Source organism: Aspergillus alliaceus, assembly GCF_009176365.1.
Source record: "Aspergillus alliaceus strain CBS 536.65 unplaced genomic scaffold BDW43scaffold_5, whole genome shotgun sequence".
NCBI lineage: Eukaryota > Fungi > Ascomycota > Eurotiomycetes > Eurotiales > Aspergillaceae > Aspergillus > Aspergillus alliaceus.
The window spans coordinates 873,289-890,166 of NW_022474688.1; the positions used below are offsets into that span (position 1 = coordinate 873,289).

General features: G+C 47.2%; 9 protein-coding genes across 9 annotated transcripts; 4 read left to right on the plus strand and 5 right to left on the minus strand.

The window, feature by feature from the left end:
• Positions 1 to 346: 346 nt before the first annotated feature.
• Positions 347 to 2,274, minus strand: BDW43DRAFT_307265 (uncharacterized protein; the record flags this gene model as incomplete). Its single annotated transcript, XM_032046213.1, has 5 exons — positions 347 to 451; positions 521 to 902; positions 957 to 1,086; positions 1,141 to 1,249; positions 2,182 to 2,274. The coding sequence occupies 5 exons, from the start codon at positions 2,272 to 2,274 to the stop codon at positions 347 to 349; spliced, it is 819 nt and encodes a 272-aa protein (XP_031904588.1).
• On the plus strand, positions 2,184 to 4,153 carry BDW43DRAFT_264115 (major facilitator superfamily domain-containing protein). Its single transcript, XM_032040639.1, has 3 exons — positions 2,184 to 3,172; positions 3,225 to 3,480; positions 3,547 to 4,153. Exons 1-3 carry the CDS (start codon positions 2,743 to 2,745, stop codon positions 4,085 to 4,087), a joined length of 1,227 nt encoding a protein of 408 aa, XP_031904589.1. The 5' UTR covers positions 2,184 to 2,742; the 3' UTR covers positions 4,088 to 4,153.
• Positions 4,154 to 4,812: 659 nt separating this feature from the next.
• Positions 4,813 to 5,627, minus strand: BDW43DRAFT_307267 (uncharacterized protein; the record flags this gene model as incomplete). The annotated part of the gene is made up of 3 exons (XM_032046214.1): positions 4,813 to 5,049; positions 5,308 to 5,560; positions 5,614 to 5,627. 3 exons carry the CDS (start codon positions 5,625 to 5,627, stop codon positions 4,813 to 4,815), a joined length of 504 nt encoding a protein of 167 aa, XP_031904590.1.
• Positions 5,628 to 5,847: 220 nt separating this feature from the next.
• BDW43DRAFT_322003 (mitochondrial carrier domain-containing protein) lies at positions 5,848 to 7,339 on the plus strand (the record flags this gene model as incomplete). The annotated part of the gene is made up of 6 exons (XM_032049462.1): positions 5,848 to 6,129; positions 6,188 to 6,232; positions 6,411 to 6,536; positions 6,650 to 6,877; positions 6,940 to 7,044; positions 7,131 to 7,339. Exons 1-6 carry the CDS (start codon positions 6,060 to 6,062, stop codon positions 7,337 to 7,339), a joined length of 783 nt encoding a protein of 260 aa, XP_031904591.1. The 5' UTR covers positions 5,848 to 6,059.
• Positions 7,340 to 10,149: 2,810 nt separating this feature from the next.
• BDW43DRAFT_264117 (putative esterase) lies at positions 10,150 to 11,516 on the minus strand. Its single transcript, XM_032040640.1, has 2 exons — positions 11,413 to 11,516; positions 10,150 to 11,338 (listed from the first exon to the last, which is right to left on the minus strand). Exons 1-2 carry the CDS (start codon positions 11,470 to 11,472, stop codon positions 10,349 to 10,351), a joined length of 1,050 nt encoding a protein of 349 aa, XP_031904592.1. The 5' UTR covers positions 11,473 to 11,516; the 3' UTR covers positions 10,150 to 10,348.
• A 34-nt stretch (positions 11,517 to 11,550) lies between these two features.
• BDW43DRAFT_182613 (uncharacterized protein) lies at positions 11,551 to 12,095 on the minus strand. Its single transcript, XM_032038903.1, has one exon. The coding sequence runs from the start codon at positions 11,953 to 11,955 to the stop codon at positions 11,662 to 11,664; it is 294 nt and encodes a 97-aa protein (XP_031904593.1). The 5' UTR covers positions 11,956 to 12,095; the 3' UTR covers positions 11,551 to 11,661.
• BDW43DRAFT_307270 (uncharacterized protein) lies at positions 11,998 to 12,414 on the plus strand (the record flags this gene model as incomplete). The annotated part of the gene is made up of 2 exons (XM_032046215.1): positions 11,998 to 12,281; positions 12,327 to 12,414. The coding sequence occupies 2 exons, from the start codon at positions 11,998 to 12,000 to the stop codon at positions 12,412 to 12,414; spliced, it is 372 nt and encodes a 123-aa protein (XP_031904594.1).
• A 171-nt stretch (positions 12,415 to 12,585) lies between these two features.
• BDW43DRAFT_182619 (hydantoinase/dihydropyrimidinase family protein) lies at positions 12,586 to 14,395 on the minus strand. Its single transcript, XM_032038904.1, has 3 exons — positions 14,141 to 14,395; positions 14,007 to 14,088; positions 12,586 to 13,943 (listed from the first exon to the last, which is right to left on the minus strand). The coding sequence occupies exons 1-3, from the start codon at positions 14,321 to 14,323 to the stop codon at positions 12,727 to 12,729; spliced, it is 1,482 nt and encodes a 493-aa protein (XP_031904595.1). The 5' UTR covers positions 14,324 to 14,395; the 3' UTR covers positions 12,586 to 12,726.
• Positions 14,396 to 15,066: 671 nt separating this feature from the next.
• Positions 15,067 to 15,805, plus strand: BDW43DRAFT_182647 (uncharacterized protein). The gene is made up of 3 exons (XM_032038905.1): positions 15,067 to 15,288; positions 15,337 to 15,402; positions 15,471 to 15,805. Exons 1-3 carry the CDS (start codon positions 15,153 to 15,155, stop codon positions 15,614 to 15,616), a joined length of 348 nt encoding a protein of 115 aa, XP_031904596.1. The 5' UTR covers positions 15,067 to 15,152; the 3' UTR covers positions 15,617 to 15,805.
• Positions 15,806 to 16,878: the final 1,073 nt, after the last annotated feature.

Consider the following 16,878-nt stretch of genomic DNA (forward strand, 5'->3'; position numbering starts at 1 on the left):
TACCCCTAGTTCTCTACACTATCCGTACATGCTGAAAGCCCTAAATCATGATCGAGTAAGCATTCAAAACAAACTAACAATATAGCACAGCATCTTTCTAGAATACTGAATATTGTACCGTTTCTCAAGTCAGCACACCTTAGTACTATATCTTTGCTGATGATGACCAACTTCTATTTGCTTGGTGATGGGAAAATCTTAACACTACTTGAATTCAATGAACTTTGTAATTTGGACACATGGGCAAGATCATTTTTATTTCTTGCATTTGCTTCTATCATGCTGTAATTCCAATCAATCCAAGCATTACAGGCAATAGATGGAAGGTTCTTAGTGACTAATATCCTCAGCCTCGACCGCGAGAGACAAGATGCATACACGAATCATAAACCACAAGTACACGAGTTGAACCAACAGCTTGGTTTGGAGTTGCTTCTTCACAGATTAAGCCCTGCATTGCCCATAGCAGACACTTTATAAATGTTTTATATAAATTGCAAAGCACCGAACTCTGATCTACGTTCAGTGGGTATCCACGTGCTACCTGGTGTAGGTGCGTGTGCTCCGGGTTAGGATTGCATCCCACGGGCGAGAATGTGCCGGTTAGGGTTTCGAGAAAGGCGCGCATGGACAGGCCGATGCGGTCGTAGACCTCGTACGCGCTCGCAAAGATAGTGTCACCGTCGGTGGATGGTTGGACTCTGTTGATAAGGGTGGTGTAGTCCGAAGTGACACGCTCAAAGGCAATGTCTGAATGCCAGCCGCCCGCCACGCTCTGCTTCTTCAGTTGCTTCTTTCCGCCCGTTACACCCGTCTGTTTCGAGAGCATATGGTTGGGGTTTCGCGCAATCGTGGACATTTCTAGGTCGGGCTTTTCGCCCGCCTTATGCACGGTGTGGTTTCTGATAAGTGTCAGTCCACGCTCTTCTACATGTAAGCTTGCGGAAATTATTTACATTGGGTGGACATGCACGCCCGAGGTGTCGGGATTGCCAGTGAGTTGACCGAGATGGTTGGTAAAGTACTTTTGCTGGGCAGGAGTTAAGTTCTTCTGATTTCGGAAAACGACCAACCCGCGGCGAGAAACTGTTCAGGAGGGTCAGCATTGGATAACCACTATATGTAAGGAGCTCCACGCACTGGTGATTGCCAAATCGAGTAGCAGATCATCTGCATTTGGCGCTTCTAGAACCTGGGTTAGATCGATATCAAAGTATTCCCTGCCCAGCACTCGGGTGATGTCCCGGAACTTTCAATGGTCAATGGCATTGCCCGATTCTAAAGGTTCGGGGAAAGAGGTAAGGAACGGCCGCATGGCATTGTCAGGCTCTTCTGCTTCAGAGGCTAGGCTGGACAAGCGGTTGCTGCCCACGGATAGGCCTTCAAACACAGCTGCTTGTATAGCTGGCTGAAGGGCCTGCTGTATGACGGGCACTAGAAGATTTTGAAGGATGGGGCCCCAGGGCTCAGTTCCATCCGTTTCTTCAGGCCGACAGAGGGCTGGGCAGTCTCAGCAAGTGCGATAGGAGCCGTTTTGAGAAGGTAGAGAGTGTTTGTGATGTAAAAATGCTTGATTATCACGAGAGAGAGGTCTGGTTGAGAAGTGATGGGGAAGAAGGTAGAGGGGAAGACGGACTCTTGACCCTTTATATACCGTCAAGCTGCTACAGCCCTATCTTCTTCTAACCATGCATACCATGTATTCGGTTTATCAAACTGGTTCGGTTCCTTAAACACACACACACACACACACACACACACACACACACAGATACTCTTGCCTTAATCCTTCCCAATTCCCAGGACCATCACTGCCACATCCCGATAGGCCGATGTCGGTAGCATCTTCCGTATTGTTGGTGATGAAGACTATCCTGAGCAATTACCTAGACTGTCGATCGGGCGCTCGATGTAATTGTGCCTGCACTCATCCTTCTGGGGAATGTTACATCCAAGGCGTTTATACATTACTTTATTCGCATTTTCCGGTAAGCCAAGGCGGGCCAGATGCGTCTAGGGTCGTGCGCCTATCACGCCATTAGCCTTTGAAGAAATGAAATGCACGATACGGCGTTTTCTTCTGGAGATAGTGCTGAGGCCCTGTCCTTCCACCTGCGCCAAGAATGGGTCACGCGGTTAGCCTGAGGGTGATCTTAGGGCACCAGATCTTGCAGTACGTACATCCTCCAGGAATCGAGGGTTCCCCGATAGTACGTTCGATGTAGGCCTAACATCCTGGACTATGCGCAAAAATTGCCGATCTCTGCTAGACATTGCACAACATAATAGGCTATGAAGACTCTGCACTAGCTGGCCTGGAACAATCAAGCTACCCCGCCTGGGTATTCACACCTAACTGCCACTGTCCATCATGACAAGCCCCAATGTCACTATCCATGGCCAGACGAACCTGCTTCCACGTACGCAGTTACTGATCGTCTTTTCCACCTTGGCCTCAGCCTTTCTCTTTGCCTACGCCGACCAGAATGGGATCGCGGTGGCCCTGCCAAACATCGCCCGAGACCTGAATGCTCAGAATACCATCAGCTGGGCGGGGACCTCGTCAATGATTGTAAATACCATCTTCCAAGTACTGTACGGCCGGCTGTCAGACCATCTTCGGCCGACGGAGGGTCTACCCTCTCCGCTGTCTTACTCCTAGCTGGAGCTGGCATTCTGTACCACGGCTCAGACCTCCTGGGCCTGGCCGGTATCGCCACTGGCGGAATCAATTCGCTGACCATGATGATTGTTTCTGATATTGTCACTCTACAGGAGCGCGGACGGTACCAGGGCATTCTGGGAAGTTGCATTGATCTTGGAAACACCGTTGGGCCCTTCGTTTCCGCAGCATTCACGCAGCGAGCCACTTGGCGCGGCTTTTTCTATCTAATCAGCCCGTTGATGGTGGTCAGCTGTGCCCTGTCCTTCTTCCTGCTTCCCTCAACTATGTCCAAGGGCAAGGGCCTCGAGCGGATCAAACTCATCGACGGCTGGGGCTTGTTGACCGGCTCCGCAGGTCTGATCTGTGTTCTGATTCCTTTATCGGGGGGTGGTTCCTACTTCGCATGGGGCTCAGCTCTACTGATTGCTATGCTATCCGTGGGCGGGGCCTGCACGCTTGCCTTCCTCTTCGTTGAAGCCAAAGTGGCGCGGCTTCCCATGGTCCCCTGTAGGTAGCGCGCATAGCAAATTACTGAAACTCAAACTAACGAAGGATACAGTCTCCATGTTCCGAACCCCGGCGGTCGTGGTCATCCTGCTGCAGAATTTCTTCTTTAGATATTGCTATTACGCCGAGCTGTACTTCCTACCCATTCACTTCGAGAATGTGCGCGGAATGACCCCGCTCGGGGCTGCCGCCCTGCTCACTCCGATGGTGGTGGCCCAGATGATCTTTTTCGTCGGCTCAGGTTTGTACATCACCCGATTTTCTCGATACGGCGAAGTGATCTGGGCTGGATTCTTCTGCTGGAGTCTGTATGATTCACAAAATCCCCTTCTTACCCTGTCACCCAATGATCCTGCCGCTAACCTCCGGGCCAGTAGCGGAGCGGGCCTTCTCTGTCTGTTCGACCAGGGCACTTCCCTGGCTGTGATCGTCATCTCCCTTATCATTCTCGGCTCCGGTGTGGGCAACGTGTTCCAGCCCTGTTTGGTGGCCATCCAAGCACATTCGCCAAGCGATCTCCGCGCGGTGGTGATTTCAAACCGCAACTTCTTCCGGGCACTGGGGGGCGCGGTGGGCCTGGCATGTTGCAGCGTAATCCAGCAGACGGCGTTGCAACGTGCGCTCCCGTCCACCTTGCGCGAAATCGCTAATAACAGCTACGCGGTGCCCTCGCTCGATCATTTCGCAGCGACCGAGAGGCATCAGATCCAATCAGCGTACGTGGATGCCAGCCAGACGGTGTTTATCTCCATGGTACCCTTTATGGGCGTCTGCCTAGTCCTCTGCGTCTTCACCCGAGACCGCGGGCTGATGAGAAAAGAGGAGACAGCGATGGCGACTGCAACGGCGCCAAGGCCGGCCAGTGATGATAACTCGCAGTCGAGCCAGGGGAGCGAGGAACCCAAGAAGGTTTAAAGACAGAGCATTTGTCAGCGAACGAAGGATTTCAGGTGGAAGGTTTAAGACAAGGATGTGGGCTTGGCATCCCTAAAAGATTGAAATAAGGCTTGGTCGGAGCTATGTACATAAATGGTAGTAGTTCCCAGTCTCTTAGAGTGCATGGATTGATAAGAATGGTGGATCTCAATATAACAGTGGTTTTACAACAATGTGAAGTCAAAGAAATGAATCTCACGTGATTGATCACATGGCCCCTTCCTGCCCTGAATCCTGCGCTTGTACATCACCGTTCGGTGACCGACGAACTTGACGATCATCTACACTAAGTGGAAACTATAATTACGGGCTTTGGTAGTTTCAGATTGAACAGATTTTTTCAGAGCCGATGATAGGGCTGATCATTCGCGTACAAGCTGTAGTAGACCATAGAATTATACCCAAAATTAAACGTCTTAAGTATTTCCTAATTAAGGAAACATGGATAATGGCCCTATCAAAGTGATATATATAGTAGTAGGTAGATAGATATCCTAATCAATTATACTGTACCTAGCGTTCTAACAGAATCCATCGCAATAAGGCAGTTAGCTTGATTTCTACTACCGACCCATCATTCCTCACGTCTTCTCGCCAATATCAGTGCGCTCCCCCACTCAACATCAACCTCCTTCTCCTTCCACTCGCTCACTTGAAATGCTGGTTCTGCCTCACGAATAGCATCCATCATCCGATCAATCACATCACCCTCCCCGTCCCCATAAGGTCCCCGTCGATGCGCACTGGGGAACCGCTGCTGCCACTAGTGGAACGAGCTCCAGGTACGGGTGTACTCCATCGCTCCGAGTGTCATCTTCGCCCTGCCCCCGCTTGACACCGGCCGTGGCCGGCTCGTACTCGACCCGCTGGGTCTCCGCCCACTCGGTGAGCGGCGGCTCGACGGCGCGCAGTTTGTCCTGGACGATCCCCCGCCCGGGCTGCTGCCAATATGAGCCAAGCAAATCAGGGTCCTGCGTATAAGCCAAATGCTATATGATGGCGCTGGTGTGAGGATGAGAGACTAGGGCATGATCCTTATATCCCCAAGGCCAGCGTGCCCCTCGGACGCACAATCCGGGCTAGCTCCGGCCAAAGCCGGGCGTAGTTGAGTCAGTGCGCGGCCTGGGCAGTAGTTACTAGGTCGACTGTGGCCCTTTGAGGAAGGGCAGCGACTCGGCAGCGGATTGGTGAAATTCCACGTTGGGGTACGACGTCACGGGGGACAGTTCTCGGGCTTGAGAAACCATGTCCGCGGATGGATCAGTCCCTATGACCCGGTGGAAGTGTGGCGAGAGTTCCCGCGTAACGAGACCATGGCCTGTCCCCAAGTCAACAGAGAGACTGCGGCGAGAGTCAGAGAAGCCTTCGTGATAAGCTAGCACCGTGCGATAGAGCTCGGCGGCGTAGGTTGGTCGAAATGCGGCGTAGCCTTTGTGCGCGAATGATTTGCTTCTGGAGGGGGATGTGGTCAGCTATTTTTAGTGCGTGGGGATAAGGGTGCTTACAAGAAGGATGCCATTGTGTCAGAGAAATGAGTAGATGAACGATAGATGAGATGATGGGCAGGAGATTGAATTGAGGATCCAGCATCAGCGCTACTCGTCTTGATCCTTTTTGTAGGCCCATCCTCAGGTCCTGGCTGCGTCGATCGTGCTGATCCCGAACCCGGGCCCGGTTTTGCTTAGTTGACCGTTCTCCGTCTATTCTATCTCATGTTTTCCAAAAGACTCTGGGCATCCATCGCCTCTTCCTTCAACGCGAAGGCCCGGCTCCTTGGCTCCGAATATCGAACTTTGTCGCAGATAGGGGTTGATTCCCACCGGAGGTACCAGAAAGATGACATGGGTAAATGTTAGATTACTTGAAAAAGAGCGAGCATGGCCTTTGATATACCGTCGCCAATATTGTCTGTCACTCCGAGTGTACGTTTCTTATACTATTCCATGACACAATGGCTACCACCATTCAGTCTGCCTCGGACCGAACAGCCGCCGTTCGGTCGACCATAACCGCCCTTCATGGTACTATTCTAGTCTCCCTGGTGTTAATATTCTCGGAGCTAACAATGGCCTCGAACAGGAGCCGGCGCTGGAATGATGGAAGCCTTGATCTGCCATCCGCTGGGTAGGTTCAGAAGCCCAGCCCGAAACGGAGGGCTTACTGTCGAATGCCAGGTACAATAAAAGTTGCGATACAAACCAAACGGTCCCTCCACAGCGGGGGCGCCCATGTCCTTGATGCGACTCTCACAGGTAGCTTCACCCCCGCGGTGAAACAATCCCTCACTCACGTTGTCGTCTAGATGGAAGCTTGCGATCCTCCATCCAATCAATCTATTATCAATCCCCTTTAACATTTTATCGTGGTCTCGGTGCGGTCCTATTTGGCATCATGCCAAAGATGGCAGTCCGATTCACGAGTTTTGAGAGTACAAGTCTGCCTTGACTGGGTTGGACGAGAAGAGCCTTCCGTCGCAGAAACTGTTTGCTGGTACGACTACTCATCAGCCTGGATGAAGGAAGCTTATCAGGTTGTCTCTAGCGGGATTGGCGGCTGCAGTGACGGAGGCAATGCTGGTCGTGACGCCCACCGAGGTCGTTAAGATCCGCCTCCAGACCGCTGGAACGCATGCCCAAGGTTTATCCTCCTCAAGGTTTGGCTATCGAAGTGCTCCAGAGGCCATGATGGCGATCATCCGGACGGAGGGTGTTCAAGCTCTTTGGTGCGGAGTCAGACTGACTGCAGCGCAGCAGAGAACCAACCAAGCCGGTGCGCTGACGATTACGAGCAACTTATTATTGGATCCTTGCGCTAACACCGTCTGTGATCAGTCAATCTGTTTGCCTATACTCGAATTCGACAGCGGCTATTAGATCTCCAGCCGGAGCACAAATCTACCGGCTTGCCCTCCTGGCAGACCGGACTGACTTGGCTTTGTGGCTGGCTCTCTTGGGCCTCTTGCGAATGCACCCCTTGATACCCTCAGTAAGTCCAGCTAAAATGCGTCTAGCTGATTTTCTAGTTGCTGATGTTTCAGAAACTCGTATTCAAAAAGAACCATCGCGGGGAAGCGAGGCTGGCTCCGCACGTCTCATCCCGACAGTCCGCCTGATTGTGGAGCAGGAGGGATTCGCGGCGCTGTATAGAGGTACCCTGCCGCGGGTTTTGCAGGTGGGTATTGGTCAGGCAGTCACTTTTAGCACATATGAGGTCCTTCGGGGGCTACTTTGAGGGGACTATGTTATGCGGTTGGTTTCTGTTCTTGGGTGCGTCCTCGATGAATGCCCTCGGCATCCAGTGGGCCAAGCGGGCTTTTTTGGTTACACCCAAAATCCTTGATTTGCTTATTTTTAACGCAATTATGTCGTATAATGAGACATCCATGATATATTCGCCGTTGAGGGGAGTCATTGTGCCTCGAGAGGGGCATACCTGGTGCGATCTAGACGTTTTTGGCTTGTCAGTGTTGTAGTCCTATTACAGCTGAATATACGGTCTTTGACTGGGTTCCTTTACTTTTAAGCCCCTTAATAGTCTAAATCTGTCGAACATAGCTCCTCAAAGACTAATTTTTAATCTGTACAAGAAAGCATAATCTTTTTATATTCAAATCAAACCCTGGTATACTAGGCTGTATACGTATATTGATTGAATACATCCATGAAATTACCCAGTGTCGCAGGCGCCTGGCGTATGCTTGGTAATAGGCTGCCTGCGAGATTGTGTAGATTGTCGAATACTATGGTAATCAGGCCACATATAAAAGTTCTCATGATTCCCACCTAGATAGGCCTTCTTGATAATTCGATAAGATCACAAATCTGATCGTTTATGATATCGTATCATACGAATACTTTACCAGGTCTTCGTATTGAAATAAATTTACGATCAATACATATATTAGTGGCGGACCTGACCACCCACCGCCTTCGCCGGATGGGTGGTCGGCGGCGTAGAGGCATTTTCACCGTAGAGGCAGATTTTGAAGTAATTCGCATTTCAATGCCTAGATCCTATAGAGTCTATAAAATAAAACTGATTACCCGATTCACCTGCCTTTTCACTATATGAAGCAGGTTTTTGATCTTCTGCAGGAGACGCAGGTGGGAGATGACTATACACTTCTTTATATACCTTATCTGCCTTCTTATTTAACTCCTCTTTAACTTTTCTATCTATAATAGATTGATTTATATCCCATATAGTTAGTATACCACTATTCCCAAGACGCTGAATCTCTACTTAGTAGATCTACGGCATTGTATTGCCTGGACTGATTTAATTCACTCTAAAGTAGAGTTCATGACTGCATGTTACAGATTAAAGTTTCTCCTAATTAAATAAAATATTCTAAGCAGTACTTAACTCATAGAAAGATCTCTATAAAATCTAGTAGATAGAATAACTTTTTCTAATTCTTTTAAATCTGTAGAGAGGTCTTTAGAGGCGTGTTTTCAATACTTAAAGAAAGAGAATTCAGAGAAGGTGTAGTCTCTCTCTATATATATAGATCAGGCGCGGAGATTTCTAGCACTAGAGATAGACTATTCTGAATAGCTTTAATTATAGATAATCCATCTGGTGAAAAGATACTGTGTTCTTTAAAGAAGTTATATATAATTTATAAGTTAAAAGATCTTATCTTGTACAGTCATGATATCACTTAAAAAGTGCCTTTTATCTCCTGGGATACCATACCACTGCGCGATAAGATTATTCGCACTGCAAAAGTGCATTTTATATACAAGAAAGAGCTTCCTATCAAGTGATTGGCAGAGGTAAGTTATATAAGTCTAGAACAAAAGAGAAGAATCTCATAAATCTCACAGAGTTATAGAAATTTAAGTATTTTATAAGTAGTATAGCTGTTAAAGATAAGCACACATTTTTCTTCTCTTCTTATACAATTCTTGGTCTCTTCATAAAATTTATAAAGCCAGTCAATCAATACTTTATCATTTATATAGCTCTTTTCAGAGACTGCAGTATAGAAATCAGGTAGTTCTTTATTATACCAGGCCTCCCTAAATTTCTTGTCTAACAAGATAAAAAGCGGTGTTATAATCTAATTATCTGTAGTAATATACTTAGGTATAGTTATATGGTTCCTAGTATGAGATAGGACCACCTTATATATATACCACCTAACAGGTTGACTACTTGAAAAGTAGTCAATTGCTGAGCTTTTAGCCTAGTGGTTAGGTGGCTGGCTAATGGAATCACAGTTATATTATCTGAATACTCTGCTTTAGAAAGATCCAAGATCTTTCTTCCCTTTATATTAAGCATGCTTTGGCACTTTCCTTTGCCTGGTTAAAACCTGTATTTTATTAAAGTTATATACAAGGCAAGCGGGGATCCCTTTAAGCAAGTTTATAAATTAATTATATTAGAATTGAAGCTATCCAATATTCTCAACTTCTATATACTTCTTTTTTTTGTTTTCTGAATCTCCGGGCTAATTTTTAGATAAGGAGAAAGTCTTTTGACAAAGCGATATATCTACAATTGATCAGTATATTTTTCAGGGTTAGTACACTGCACAGTTTGATTTGCCCAGTCAAGAAGAAGTTGAATAGTGATAGGTAGATAAAGATCATGTATTTTGTTAATCCACTAAACTAGGGCAGTCTCTTGATACTGATTTAGCGCTTTATTAACAGGCATGCGAGTCAAATAAGACTTTTTTGATAATGTACACGGCCATAGAGTATACAGTAGGGGACCCTGAATTCCCGCGTAAATTTTGCAATATTAGGATTTTTCATTTGCTGTATAGCTTCAACGGCCTTATCAATGCGTCCATCATGAATTTCAGATAATTTAGACATATTAGGTGGTTTGTATGGATTCAAAAATATAGGAATTTCAAAATCTGCCTCTACGGTGAAAATGCCTCTACGCCGCCGACCACCCATCCGGCGAAGGCGGTGGGTGGTCAGGTCCGCCACTAATAGATCCTTTCCCACGGAATACCTGTAGGAGTTAGACTTGGATTCTGATTCTACTCAAACAGGAGAAGGCTTTGGACCTAAACATGCTGTTGACAAGAGCTTTGTAAGGTCATCTGAACAGTCAAGACGTCAACTAACGGGTTTAATTGCTAGCTACTATACGCTTTTCTATGAGGCGTAGTATGGCAATCTATTAGGTGAATTATGTAAGGGGGGTAAATATAGTACCCTGGAGGTCATACAATCCTTTGGGCTATTTAGGTATACTTCCAGGCCCAGAACAGATTCAAGTACATTTTGCCACCTCATCAAGATACTCGGTGACCCTTTCAACCAAAATACGCCTTGGCTCCGCCTGATCATCATCGCTCAGAGCATGTGAAGCACCGGGGATAATCATACTCTTCGGGTGCCAAAACTCGCCCGCCACGGTAGACCAGCGTTTTACTAAAACCCCCTTGTCCACCCACGACGGTACAGATTGGTCTCTTCCTGAGTACAGCACCATCAATCTCGACCTCAGAAGCCCACGAGACCCAATAACACCAAATGTCTTTTGAAGTTGTGCGTCACTGAGGTCCGAGCTGAACAGATCATCCTCATCCGGCTTTTGAGGACTATCGGGGCTAGCCAAACTCAGAAACCGGCGACTACTGACAGCCGTAGATGACGAGTATCCGATCCTGGCAGTCACTGAAAGTGGAACGATCGTTTCAACACTATTGCCATCCTCGTAAGTGTTCTTCTTTGCATCTGTGACGGCTTGACGGTAAAGCTCTTGCATATTTTCCGGGCTGTCTCTTTCCGTGCCGGAATTTAGAACGTAGAGAATACTTTCCCTGTCTGAGACAGGCGCCTGCATGATTGCACCATCAACTGGAGGCCTCACCATGGGTTCAACGTCCTTATCCAGAACTGGATGTCTGGGCCTCGGGTTCGGACAGCTTAGATAATGCATCACGTCTTGACTACCAGTCGAATGGCCCATAATGACTACCTTCCCGGGTCCAAAGAGTTGTTTCTTATAATCCCGCGCATACTGGACGCATTGTGCAATCTCGTCGATATCTTGCCCCAGACGACCTACGCCCCATCCATTGTACGAAGAGGACAGGACTAGGGAGAAAACGGACCATGCGCTGTTCTGCAGCGCTGTGACTAAGTCGGTCATGTAATCAACAGTCCATAGTCCATCTGATAATCCCCCGATAAAGATAAGACTGTGAGGCTTTCTCTGATTTCCCCTTGTAAATTCGAAGGTCACTAGTCTCTCAGCCTAAGGATAATAATATCATTAGTTTAATGATAGGACCCCCACCAGCCACGGATAATCCCATCAACTAGACATACATATTGGTGTAAGATCCCCGGCTGGCCCTTGGCCATTGGATTGGGTAACTTTAACTGCATGATCAATAAATACTAAGTACTTCGTATGTGATAGCAGGATCAGATAAGGCGAATGAGAAAAAGATGAAAAAAATCAGATAAGACGGGAAGTTAAGATTAGATTAAAATACCTAGTAACGCCAAGACGGGAGCCAGCTCCCATGACAAATCTATCAATCTATTAACCTCTATGAATAAAAAGTAGTATCGCTATTTATGCAAGGAGGTAATACAGTAAGTGTAGTCTAGAATTGGTATTCCTGCAGAATATACCGATCTATACATTCCACTTCCATCTAGTGGGTCGCTAGCCCTAAGATCCCTCCCCATGTTAGGAAATGAAAGGAGCGATAAAATAGTGTCAGCTTCAATAGGCATAGTAGTAAGAAAAAAGCAAAGCACTGCCTGCCTAACCCGAGTTATCATCCTTCGTGTGAAAACCAATATTGACGAAACTAAAACATTATTACGGAGAGATTTTTGCTTCCAAATTTGAAGAGACATGTGGTAAAGAATATAGACCTACAGTAGACCCAATACACCTACATGGATCAGGTCCAGGGTGACCGAGCTAGAATCCGCATTCAAATGGTGCCAACCTGGGAAAATTCCTCTGTGAAGTTTGATCTCGTCGCTTTAGAGCGTGCCCAGAAGGTTGTTAGTAGCGTTGTTGGTAGCGTTGTTGGTGGATCGCTGTTGGACGAGCCTGAAAGTTGTGCTGCTCACGACAGCGCAGAGATGGCACAAATGACAACCAGGACTATAATGTTTGCTTCATTCCAAGATGTCATCAGCGGAAATTTGGCTGGATTTACCTCGGAGGAGGATTGGTGCGTGTAATGTAGCCCCTGAAAGGAATCACCCTTGTACGTTAGTGATCGCCGTGTGGAAGCTCTCCCGCAGGCTGTCTTGCTATATGATGCAAAGCTATGCAAACGAGACGAGACAAAGTCTATTGAGTGAGCAAAATTGGCCCTGTATACATTACAAGTAAGGTTGGATTGAGAGCACCCCATAAAACAATTTCACTGCCATGGCTTGAAAAGCGAGTGCTGATAGAGTGCCGCGGTATCGTTTTACAACTTTCAGCTATAGATTCCCTGGCATATATAAAAGATCACACATCTTTTTCATCACGTCTTGATGCTTTTCAGGACGCCGTTCAATATCTCGGAGAAGTTTTCTAGGAATATGAGCGTATTCAGAAACGATTGGAATAATACTATAATATGTATTCATGCACGTTCATGCATGTATTCTCAAATATCAATCGTTCTAAAACTGCTCCACATCCCAAGGAGGTTGATCCTCACAGAAGGTACTGCGCGTGCGGTGCACAAACTGACCGAAGCCCTTGTTGCCAACAATGCCTCCATTATCGCGGTCCCACACCACTTCCCCACGGATCAATGTGTACCGAGGCCATTGAGATACGGAGTGACCCTCGAAAGGGGTGTAATCGGCAGCATGATGCAACGCAGAGTTTGTGATCTGGAACGGCTCCAAGTTGGGGTACCATATAACTAAATCCGCATCGGAGATACCCGGGATCAGGGCCCCCTTCTGAGGATACAGCCCATAGAGCTTAGCAGGATTTGTGCTTGTCAGCTCCACGAACCGCTCCGGACGAAGGCGGGCTGCGCTCAGCACCAAGGGTAGCCGAGTCTCGACGCCGGGACATCCGTTAGGTATGAGTCGGAATCGTCCAAGCGGCGCATCCGCACTGATCGCAGATTTTTTGCCGTGGACTGCATTATCATACAGGAAGGGGCAATGGTCGGAAGAGAGGATTGTAAACGTCCCATTTTTCATTCCCTGCCACATGGCATCGGGGTCCTCAGGACCCTCTCGGAGAGGGGGTGAGCAGACACATTTTGCACCTTCAAACCCCGGTTGATCAAGGTCCTTTCGGGTCAGAAATAGGTATTGGGGGCAGGTCTCCCCGAAGACTGGGAGACCGTGCGTCTGCGCCTCTCGAATGACAGCGGCTGCCTGCCGTGTCGAAACATGGACAATCAAGATCGGTGCCCCAATCAATTGTCCCAAGGCAATGGCTCTATTAGTGGCCTCGCCCTCTAATATCGGTGGACGAGACGTGGCATGGTATTTCGGCGCGAGCAACATACGGCTCTCGAGTTTCTCAGTCATCCACGACAGCATGTCTCCATTTTCGGCATGAATCATGGTAGTGACTCCGTGAGTCCGTGCTTGCAGAAGGACATCTAATATCTCCCTGTCCCGTAATTTTAGCGATTCATAGGTCATGTAAATCTTCACAGATGAAACGCCCCGTTCACGCAACACGGGAAATTCATTGAGCGCTTGGTGAGTTGGGTTAGAGATGATCATATGGAAAGAATAGTCGCAGTACGCGTTGTCGGCAGCCTTATCGTGGGCCTCATCTAGTGCCCCTAGGAGTGACGGGTCCTTCTTCTCCTGCGGGGCAAATGCGATGATAGTAGTTGTACCACCGGCTATCGCAGACCGAGTTCCTGCAAGGGAGTCGGCTTCAACAATAAGACCATCACGAGCATTGCATGGTTAGAAGGGCTTACCTGTCGTATAATCATCAACACTCCTCCCTTTGCCAAACAGCTCTGGTTCCGCCAGGTGGACATGGGCATCTATACCCCCCGGCTATAGTTCAACAGTCAGGTCTCCATTTTGGAAGACCCACAGGGCATCATACCATAACATAAGCTCCCTCAGCATCAATCAATCGGGAAGTAAGCGATTCTGCTAAAGCGAAGGCTGGTGCTAGTAGGTTGACTTTCCCATCTTTTATTCCAATATCGTAGCGGCCGGTGTCGGCAGCCGTCACCACGGTGCCATTCAGCACCACGCAATCGAATTTAGTTTCAAGTAGCGACATTCTGAGTTATACAGTAGGGTGTGTTTTGAGAAAAAGATCTCACAAGGTGCACCACTGTGTGTTGGGGTGAATGTAATCAACAGCGGCTAAAGATGGAGATAAAAAGATGGCCGTCGGGCGATAAGCGTGTGAGGGGTTCGGCCGATGAAACGAATTTCCTCCTGGATATTATATTAGTTACGTCTACGTGAATTTTGTTTCTTCCCTTTCCATTTCTTCTTTTTCTTTCCCTCTTTATGGATTCCCTCCTCTCCCGGTTCAGGTTCTCCTCTGCCCAGCTCCACATCCGAGTCAACTTTCGCAGTCATGCCGTTCGCTGGAGCCCAAGGTTCTTTCGGTTATACCTTCGACTATATTTTCGCAGTACATCAACCCACTCCGCCACGATACTTTTGCTTCCCATGCATGCCCTTGACCAGGTACTTGATAATAATTAACACCGTAAATTTGGACATGCTTGCGAAGCAAATGCGGGCCCCTGAAATCTTATGTATGCCAGGCAATGCATTGATGCGAGGATGCGCGAAGCACTTAGAGGAACACCTGGATGCATTGAGATTCAGGGAATTGAGCCTAGTCGTAGTGAATACAACTACTCTGACGCAGGTTCCCTGCTCCCACCAAAGCCGTCTCAATTGCCGGGTCATTCAGCAGTAGGCTGGGCAGCTAACATCCCCAATACAAGGCCGAAGCAATTGGAAGATGGGGGGAGAGCAACATAAGACATCAAAAGATGTGGGCTGCATGCGGTCACCAATGAATCGGGAGTGGTTAACTAGGTTGTTTGACTAGGTTGCTGCGATGGTAAGTATGGAAGTGTCGTCATATCATGAATCTACCGAAGCCTGACGGTTTTGATTGTTCTAATCTCCGGACGGGAACCATTGGTGCGTCACCTGTTCCTCGTCCTCTTATGCATCGCCTCTTGAATGAGCTGGACATGACGCAGTACACAAGCAGCTATAGTAAGATATTCTCGTCAGCGTATCCAGGGTTGGGACTAATTTTACAAGGTCTCACGGAAGCCTCCCCTACCTGCTTCAACCACGACAGACTCTATCGAAGCCCGCCTAACAACGGTGGGTATAGTGATGCCTCATGTGCACGCCAGAACTGTAGGCGCTGATGACAACATCGTCCCTATTAGTCGTCCGGGGAACTTTGCGTGGCCGAGTATCAGCTCTGTCAGGGGCAAAAAGCCATCTAGTGAGGAACTCCGAGATTGGACACACGAGGCTCTCGGGCGATACAAGGCACCACAGTATGTCTTTGAGTTTGGTAAAGGGGGAGTAAACCGGGAGATTCCTGTCACTTGGTAAGATACGAAAGGTTGATCTTCGGAAGATGGCTGCGAAGATATTAGAGAAAGGTCAGTGATCAGTGGGTTTGTTTGTTTTGTCGATTGATCACCCTCTTGTATGCTGCATATCTCACTTTCTGTTGTAAGCTATACTGGATATTTGGCTGGGGTGTTTTCATGCTTAGGAAAGGAGGAGGGAGAACTACAAGTTATCTAGTTAAAACTGAATATATTTAGAATTTAGATCCTCTAAAAGTCTTTTCCTGTGCGAATTTGGGCGAATTGAGGGTATGTACATTGGCTTTTAATAAATTTAGAGCAATTAAAAGAGACACTAATGCAAAGATCCCACTTGTAGAAGAGAATACAAGTCAAGGGCCACTTGATATGCATTTAAAATGATTGCAATTCCTGATGGTATTCACTTCGAGAGGCATTATTAACAAATATGAGGATCTCAGATTCACTTTTTCTGACAATCTATATTTAAAAAATATCTTGGTCAAATCAAGAGTATTCACAATATGTGTATACTTTTCTTAAGGGATAACTTCGATTAGGTTGTGAGAATATGTCCTAATCCATAGTAATACGGCCGTTCCAGACTTGGTGTATATTTTCTAACCACAGGAAACACATCTGAGAGACTACTATATACTTTACTATAGACACCACGATATGGTTGCTAGTTTGATGAGAAGAAATGAATTGTTTTTCCTGACTCCATAAATGAAATAAATGTATTATTCTGAATGGCATCTTTGGAGAGATAGCTCTCCGATCTATGAATTGTATTTTCGACGTGACTCAAATTATATATAGTAGTAAGTGCATATGGTTCCATTGTCATGTCTATAAGTTGGCCGTCATAATGAACATCAAAGAATCCCTCAAAAATATATCCGAAGACATTGAAACATTGCTACTAGGTCGGCCCCTAAGTCCTGGCAGTCATATCGCCTTTGGGGAAGCTTCAGTGGGCTTGTTTGATGTTAACATTGTTATCCATTATTGGGCGGTAGACCTGAACGTAGACTGACAAGTATGTTGCTTGTCTAGCCGAGTACGTAAATTATGTGTGGAAACATTGAGATATGATCAATAGGGAGGGAAAGGAGACTACGGATCTAGAAATATTTAGACGGTACGCGGATGAGCCAAACCGAAGAAGCTTCATGGATTGTTGTATATACGATGATAAAACGTTCGTCTTGGTAGTATGTATAAGATCTAACCTGGCAAGCTGTCTCAAAAG

Excerpts from the sequence above, each read along its gene's own strand:
- BDW43DRAFT_264115 (XM_032040639.1), top strand. The coding sequence starts at position 2,743 with ATGATGATTGTTTCTGATATTGTCACTCTACAGGAGCGCGGACGGTAC. Across the intron at positions 3,173-3,224 it reads GCGGCTTCCCATGGTCCCCT|TCTCCATGTTCCGAACCCCG; the intron begins GTAGGTAGCGCG and ends CGAAGGATACAG. Across the intron at positions 3,481-3,546 it reads GGATTCTTCTGCTGGAGTCT|TAGCGGAGCGGGCCTTCTCT; the intron begins GTATGATTCACA and ends CCTCCGGGCCAG.
- BDW43DRAFT_264117 (XM_032040640.1), bottom strand. The coding sequence starts at position 11,472 with ATGCAGTTAAAGTTACCCAATCCAATGGCCAAGGGCCAGCCGGGGATC. Across the intron at positions 11,339-11,412 it reads CGGGGATCTTACACCAATAT|GCTGAGAGACTAGTGACCTT; the intron begins GTATGTCTAGTT and ends TATTATCCTTAG.
- BDW43DRAFT_182613 (XM_032038903.1), bottom strand. The coding sequence starts at position 11,955 with ATGTCTCTTCAAATTTGGAAGCAAAAATCTCTCCGTAATAATGTTTTA.
- BDW43DRAFT_182619 (XM_032038904.1), bottom strand. The coding sequence starts at position 14,323 with ATGTCGCTACTTGAAACTAAATTCGATTGCGTGGTGCTGAATGGCACC. Across the intron at positions 14,089-14,140 it reads CTGAGGGAGCTTATGTTATG|CCGGGGGGTATAGATGCCCA; the intron begins GTATGATGCCCT and ends GTTGAACTATAG. Across the intron at positions 13,944-14,006 it reads TGTTGATGATTATACGACAG|GAACTCGGTCTGCGATAGCC; the intron begins GTAAGCCCTTCT and ends ACTCCCTTGCAG.
- BDW43DRAFT_182647 (XM_032038905.1), top strand. The coding sequence starts at position 15,153 with ATGAATCTACCGAAGCCTGACGGTTTTGATTGTTCTAATCTCCGGACG. Across the intron at positions 15,289-15,336 it reads GCAGTACACAAGCAGCTATA|GTCTCACGGAAGCCTCCCCT; the intron begins GTAAGATATTCT and ends TAATTTTACAAG. Across the intron at positions 15,403-15,470 it reads TCGAAGCCCGCCTAACAACG|TCGTCCGGGGAACTTTGCGT; the intron begins GTGGGTATAGTG and ends CGTCCCTATTAG.